Consider the following 8,087-nt stretch of genomic DNA (forward strand, 5'->3'; position numbering starts at 1 on the left):
GGTTCAATTGGTTGTCCATGGCGTTTCCAGCAGCAGGTTTGGTGGTGGTGCTCACCGGCGAAGCGACACGCGGACGGTAGAGTTTGACTGGACTGGCAGCAGCGGCCTGCTCTCATGGTGGCAGCTGAAGTAGTGTCTAGGGTTAGGGTTTGCATTGTCCACCAAAACGGGAGTAAGGAGTGTATCGAGTTTAAGTCCCGCTCCATTCCAACTTTTGCTTAATATACTCCTTTGGTCCCTCCTTCCCAATTTCCTTTCAAAGCAACTCCATAATTTACCATTTAGCCCCCAGGATTCCAAAATCCTTCTATTATAAGTCCCAATAATTACCCAATAGCCACTTAGCTTCCAAAATCTATTCAATATAAGTCCAAAAGTTATTAAACACCAATTGATTTCTGAAATCGTTACAAAATAAATCCCAAAATTTAGACTTCAACCCCCGAAAGTCTAAAATATATCATTTGGCTCCCTGAAACCAACACTCCACTAAATATTATTAATTTGACTATAAAATAATAATAATAATTACATCTCGGGGCTTTTGAGTTTATTATTTATTTAATTAATTTTAAACAGAAATTTACATTTGTGTTAAGCCTACCAAAATTTTCGTTTAATTTGCTCTCGGTTAATAAAATTACTCGTGGTTTGAATTGTAGTGTCAAGTTCTTTCTAGATTATTATGTCTTTAAAAGTATTTCAACGAAGCAAATAATTGGTAAAGGACGAAAAGCTGGTGGGCTTTATATATTTGAACCTGAGTTACCAAAATCGCTAGTGGGGTTGAAATTGTTATCTCCTTTCGAATTAAATTGTTGTTTAGGTCACCCATCTCTTGAAAATTTAATGAAATTATATCCCCAATTTAGTAATCTTCATCAGTGGATTGCGAATCGTGTCATTTTTCTAAACATGAGCATATTCATTTGATCCCTAAAGCTAATAAACGAGCTTTATCCCCATTTGGATTAGTTCACTTTGATGTATGGGGTCCTTGTCCTACTACTTCTATAACCATGCTCAAGTACTTTGTGACTTTTGTGGATGACTATTCTCGTGTTACATGGTTATATTTGGTGTATATGTGAAAACTTTTCGTAGTGATAATGCAAAAGAATATACATATGAGACATTCCAATAAAACATGCTTCAATAAGGTATTCTTCATGAATCTTCTTCTGTTGACACTCCTGCCCAAAATGGAATTGTTGAATGAAAAAATCGCCACCTTCTTGAAGTAGCTCGAGTACTATTATTTAAGATGAATGTTCCAAAACCAATTGGGGTTGACGCAGACTCTACTACTTGTTTTCTCATCAACCATATGCCATCTGTAGTTCATGGTGGCGAGATTCCATTTTTAGTTATGTTTCTGAATAAACATTTGTTCCCTATCGAGCCTAAGTCATTTTGTTGTAGTTGTTTTGTGTAGGATTCTCGACCTCGGATTAACAAATTAGATCCTAAATCTCACAAGTGTGTTTTCCTTGGATATTCTCACCTTCAAAAAGGTTATAGGTTTTTTTTCTCCTACACTCGGTCCTTACCTTGTTTCACGTGATGTCATTTTTATGGAGAAAGTTTCATTCTTCTCGATGACGACCTCCCATGATCGAATGATGATGATTTGTTGGTATATACTATAAATGTTCCTAACTCGACTACAGAGTTTCCTACAACAACTAATGTTGAGAGTCATCAGAGCCTGCAAGACTACTAGTGATTCATGTATATAGTAGATAATGACGACCTACATCAGTGCCCGATTTGGTACCACCTGCAACCGCTGGATCAACTGATGATACTTCTATTACAACAAACGATGTGGTTCCACCTTCCCATATAGAACTCTCGATTCTTGATCTTCCTATAGCTTTTTGGAAAGATCAACGTTCATATACTTACCCTATTGCGTCATATGTCTCTTATGATAAGCTCTCTATTTTCCCGTTCATTGGTTGCAACATTAGACTCTGTATCGATCTTGAAAGACTGTTGGTGTAGCTTTAGCACACCTTGGATGGCATGCTACTATGATTGATGAAATGAGTGCCCTTGAAGACAATGAAACTTGGAGTTAGTCGAGTTACCTGTTGATAAAACGACGATTGGTGTTTACTGTGAAGGGTAATCCAGATATACACTGGCTCGTTTAAAGGGTGGATTAGTTGCGAAAGGTTATGCTCATACTTATGGAGTAGATTACACCGAGACCTTTTCTCTTATAGCCAAATTATCCTATGTATGTCTCTTTATTTATCTAGCTGCTACTTATGATTGGGCACTTCATCAACTTTATGTCAAAAATACATTTCTTCATGGTGATTTACACGAGGAAGTTTACATGGAGCAACCACCTGGGTTTGTTGCTCAAGGAGAGTACGGTAAAGTTTGCAAACTAAGAAAATCTTTATATGGCTTAAAACTATCTCTCGGTGCTTGGTTTGGATGATTTAGTATCGTAGTTACTAAATTTGGATTACAAAGAAGCTAATATGATCCTGCGGTTTTCTTTGCTTCATCTACCTCTGGTTGCATTTTATTGGTTGTATATATTGATGATATAGTGATTACTGGGAGTGAGGAGACTAGGATTAAAAATTTGAAAGTGTTTCTTGGATCCGAGTTTCAAACTAATCACCTAGGCCCTTTGAAGTATTTTTTAGGGATTGAGGTCTCCCGTTCTCAAAGAGGAATTCGTTTGTCTCAACAAATATTGTTTAGACGTACTAAATGAATCAAGATTGATTGATGTAAGACCGTGCAATTCTCCTATGATACCTAATGTGAAATTGAAAGCAGATGATGAGACCCAATTGAAAATCTTGAAAAATATAGAAGAATTGTTGGGAAGTTAAATTATCTTACGATTACTCGATCAGACATCGCTTTTCCGGTAAGTGTTATGAGTCAGTTTATGTCATCACCAAGAGTCGCACATTAGGACGATGTCATCAGGTATTTGGATGATGGCCTTGTACCTATAGGCCCTCTGAGGTGTAGACTATGAGCCTTGTTTGTATGCATTTTATGTGTAATGTTGATATATGGTATTTTAGGGAACACACTAAGCTTTATGCTTATAGTTATGTGTAAATGTTTTTTTAGGTTGTACTTCTGGCAATGGGAAGCCTCCAGCTTGACGGTGACATATTCCAAGTTTTAGAGGTTATGATTATTTTGATTACGAATTTGCCAAACTGCAAAGACTTTAATAATTCGACCACGGGATAGATTTTTAAGCTATCAAGTTGGCCAATTACTTAGAAGAGCTTTAGCCAAAGACTAACAACTACCTCAACAATAATGGTTGAATATGTTGTGGCGTACAACACAATGGGTCGTGGAGTATTGTTGAGAAATCTTATCAAATGGCTAAAGGTGCTGAATTTCATCTCAAGGTCGTTAAAGATTTATTGAGAGAAACGAGTCGATGGACAAAAACGAGTCGAAAATATTTTTGGTCAAAAATTTAAGAAAATAGCTGCACGTAGGAAATTTGTCAGAACTTCTGATTGAATATTTCTATAGGAAGAGAATCTTTAACTTTTGTTGAAATTTGTCGTATGAAGTTTCCAAGGACATATTATGGATGAAATTGTTTTTGTCGGATATTGCCAGAATTACCAGTTTTCTACCGGTTTTCTATATATTTTCGACTGGAATTTCTTAATTTTTCTAGTAGTTATATAATCCCGTTGAACATAAAACCAACTATAACAATTATGCACTGAAAATGTACAAAATGTGTTAACCACCCAAAAAAAAAAGATAAAGTCGAAATGAACGCAAATTAAATAGAACCAGTGTCAATACTTGCCAAACACTGCCAAATACCAGCAGATCGGTATAACGAGGTTCATCCAATATTTAATCAGGTTTACCAATCACAAGCAAATTGTGATATGCTTTCTATCGCCAAACACCAACGGATGGCCAGAAACTACTTTGAATTTTATTTATTTATTTTTTTTTGTTGAAAAAAAAAATGGACCTAAACAACCCAAAACAAAGTTGTCTTATGTATGGATGGAAATACATATTAAAAAAATAGTTATTATAAATTTTAAATTTTGTATAATGTGCCTATGACAATTACATATATATTAGTATGTACGAAATTTCATGTTTCTGTATTTAAAAAACCAAATGTTAAAATCAATACAGAAATATTTGTGTTTAAATTATGAAAACCAAAAGTCAAGAAATAAGGAAAGGCATGAGGGATTATCTATAAACATATAATTGAAGTATACAATACCTTTCAAAACGTTGTAAATCATAGAAACATGAAAGGATGTCAACAAAATTCCAATTGTGTGTCAATATATCAAATATCAACGATTTGAAAAATATTTCATAACGTTATTAGAATATAATTTTTAAATCATGCCACAAAACTGGTACTCTTTTATAACTAATGCAATAAATCCTACAAAGACATTATTTTTAGGGAAAATAACGTAAACAATTTTTTTTAAAAAGAAATGTTCATATAAAATAGAGTGTTCTTTACGTATTTTTCACTACTATAAATATTAGTCACCACCTTCTTCTAAAACAAGAAGAAATCATGTCATCGACTATGCATTTTTCCCTATTGTTCTTCATTTGTTGTTGTCCTTGCTTTTCCCTACCAGGGCTTTCCCTACCAAAAGGGCCCTCCCTCCCCTCCCTACCAAAAGTTGTTCCCCTACCAAAAGGATCATCCCCATCAAAAGGGCCCTCCCCACCAAAAGGGCCTTCGGATCCTAATTCCCTCTACAAATCCTTTCTCGAATGCCTTCCAACATCATCCCCTCAACCTGACAAAACATTCTCTTCAGTCGTTTACAGCTCCGCCGCTAACTCCTCCGCCTATACCAAAGTTCTAATGGACCACGTCAAAAACTTTCGTTACAATGCCACCTCCACACCTAAGCCTGCCATCATCATCACTCCAAATAAAGAAACTCATGTACAAGCTGCCGTCATCTGCGCCAAGAAACTCAATATCCAGATTAGGATTCGTAGCGGAGGACATGATTATGAAGGAGTCTCCTACACCTCGTCTGAAAAAACACAGTTCATGATAATTGATATGTTTAATCTTCGTGCAGTTGATGTTAATGTCGCCAAGGAAACTGCGGTGGTCCAAGCCGGAGCTCAATTGGGTGATCTGTATTATCGGATTTGGGAAAAGAGTAAGGTGCATGGGTTCCCGGCCGGAGCATGTCCGACAGTCGGTGTTGGTGGACATATAAGCGGCGGTGGTTATGGCACCATGATTCGAAAATACGGGTTGACTGTTGATCATGTGATTGATGCCAAGATCGTCGATGTTAAAGGTCGGCTTTTGGATCGGAAAGGAATGGGTGAGGATCTTTTTTGGGCCATACGCGGCGGGGGTGGTTCCAGTTTTGGTGTCATATTGTCCTTCACCGTGAAACTAGTTCCGGTGCCGAAGGTTACTACTGTTTTCAAGGTAACGAAAAAGGTGGAAGAAAAGGCAGTAGACATCCTTTTTAAATGGCAGTCGGTTATGTCTACAATCGACCCAGATTTGTTTATTAGAGTTTTACTACAGCCGACGAAGGAGAAAAACAAGAGCACTGCCCAGGCTACATTTATGGCCCTTTTCTTGGGTGATTCCACCAGGTTGTTGGGTTTAATGGGTAAAAGCTTCCCGGAACTAGGATTAAAGAAACAAGATTGCTTCGAAGTAAGTTGGATTCAATCCACTCTTTTTTGGTCAAACTTCGATTACAACAAGACAAAGTTAGATATCCTCATCGATCGGCACACTGATGTTGTTAAGTTTTTGAAACGAAAGTCTGATTACGTACAAACCGCTATACCAACGACAGGATTAACGTCCATATTCAACAAGTTGGGTGAACTTGGTAAAATTGGTCTGGTTTTCAACCCGTACGGTGGGAAAATGAATGAAATTCCGGCAAACGCAACTCCATTTCCTCACCGTGCCGGAAACCTATTCAAGGTGCAGTATTCATTGAGTTGGATTAACGGTAATCCGAAAGAAACCGAAGACAACATGAATCAGTCTAGGGTTATGTATGATTTCATGACTAATTATGTAGCGAAGAATCCAAGAAGCGCGTTTGTGAATTACAGAGATTTAGATATTGGTGTGAATAAAGGTGATGGGCTTACCTCTGCCAAGGTTTATGGGGAGAAATATTTCAAGAATAATTTTGATAGATTGGTGAAGGTGAAGACAGCTGTCGACCCTGAAAATTTCTTCAGGAATGAACAGAGTATCCCTATTCAACCTGGAAAGAAGGGAAAACACAACGATGTGTCCATGATTGACGATTATATATATAACGGGAAGGACCAAAGTATCCCAATTCTTCCAAGAAAGCACACTGATGTGTCCATGACTGACGATTATAAATATAACAGGAATAAACTGTTGCCGGAAAAGCACACCGATGTGTCCAAGACTGACGATTATATATACAATGGGAATGAACAGAGTATCCCTACTTTTCCTGGAAAGCACACCGATGTGTCCAAGACTGACGACTATATATACAACGGGAATGAACAGAGTACCCCTACTTTTCTTGGAAAACACACCCATGTGTCCAAGACTGGCGACTATATATACAACGGCAATATACAGAGTGTCCCTACTTTGCCAGAAAAGCACACCGATGTGTCCAAGACTGATGACTATATATACAACGGGAAGAAACAGAGTATCCCTACTTTGCCTGGAAAGCACACCGACATGTCCAAGACTGACGACTATATATACAACGGGAATGAACAGAGTACCCCTACTTTTCTTGGAAAACACACCCATGTGTCCAAGACTGGCGACTATATATACAACGGCAATATACAGAGTGTCCCTACTTTGCCAGAAAAGCACACCGATGTGTCCAAGACTGATGACTATATATACAACGGGAAGAAACAGAGTATCCCTACTTTGCCTGGAAAGCACACCGACGTGTCCAAGACTGACGACTATATATACAACGGGAATGAACAGAGTACCCCTACTTTTCTTGGAAAACAAACCCATGTGTCCAAGACTGGCGACTATATATACAACGGCAATATACAGAGTGTCCCTACTTTGCCAGAAAAGCACACCGATGTGTCCAAGACTGATGACTATATATACAACGGGAAGAAACAGAGTATCCCTACTTTGCCTGGAAAGCACACCGACGTGTCCAAGACTGACGACTATATATACAACGGGAATGAACAGAGTACCCCTACTTTTCTTGGAAAACACACCCATGTGTCCAAGACTGGCGACTATATATACAACGGCAATATACAGAGTGTCCCTACTTTGCCAGAAAAGCACACTGATGTGTCCAAGACTAATGACTATATATACAACGGGAAGAAACAGAGTATCCCTACTTTGCCTGGAAAGCACACCGATGTGTCAATGACTAAAGATTATATATACAACATAAATGAACATAGAAAATAAGAAGTAAAACGAAACTAAGAAATAACGACCGTATCAATGGTAGGGGACTACTTTTGATGATCACCTCCAACATAAAAAATAAGAAGTAAATTAGATAAGTAAAACCTTTCTTGTCTATACGTCAATGTACATCTATATAGAATAAATTCGTCAATATGAAATGTTAGTCGGTAATAGATTATAAGTAGGAGTGTGTGTTAGTGTATAATATTTGTATTAGTTAGTTTTCAAAGGCCCATATGTTTAGGCCATTTTCTCATGTAATCTGTATATAAACACTATAATGAATACAATACGATTATGGGAAAATATACCAACAATATGGTATCAGCGAACCCTTAATATTATTTGATCCGAACCCTAAACACCCGACTTCTTTCACGTCAATCTTCTTTCTTCTCTTCACCTTGATCGTTTGTTCTCTTTGATCTTGTGACAACCCGAACCTTTTTCTAGTTTCCGTTAATTAATTTCCGTTAATAAAATTTTATTTTATTAGGTTCCGTCAACTTCCTTCGGTTTGGAAAATCATTTAACTATATATTTTAAGTTCTATATTCGAGTCGGAACCAAAACCACGCGAAATTTCGGGAATTCCTACGAACAAGACCGAGTTCACGGC

At 37.5% G+C, this 8,087-nt stretch overlaps 1 protein-coding gene across 1 annotated transcript; it reads left to right on the top strand.

Moving 5' to 3' along the window:
• The first annotated feature begins 4,557 nt into the window (after nt 1–4,557).
• Nucleotides 4,558–7,812, top strand: LOC111911289 (berberine bridge enzyme-like 21). Its single transcript, XM_052767088.1, has one exon. It carries the CDS (start codon nt 4,577–4,579, stop codon nt 7,463–7,465), a length of 2,889 nt encoding a protein of 962 aa, XP_052623048.1. The 5' UTR covers nt 4,558–4,576; the 3' UTR covers nt 7,466–7,812.
• Nucleotides 7,813–8,087: the final 275 nt, after the last annotated feature.

Source organism: Lactuca sativa, chromosome 8 (genome assembly GCF_002870075.4).
Source record: "Lactuca sativa cultivar Salinas chromosome 8, Lsat_Salinas_v11, whole genome shotgun sequence".
Taxonomy (NCBI): domain Eukaryota; kingdom Viridiplantae; phylum Streptophyta; class Magnoliopsida; order Asterales; family Asteraceae; genus Lactuca; species Lactuca sativa.

Bases quoted from the DNA above. Each gene is read 5' to 3' on its own strand.
- LOC111911289 (XM_052767088.1), top strand. From the start codon at position 4,577: ATGTCATCGACTATGCATTTTTCCCTATTGTTCTTCATTTGTTGTTGT.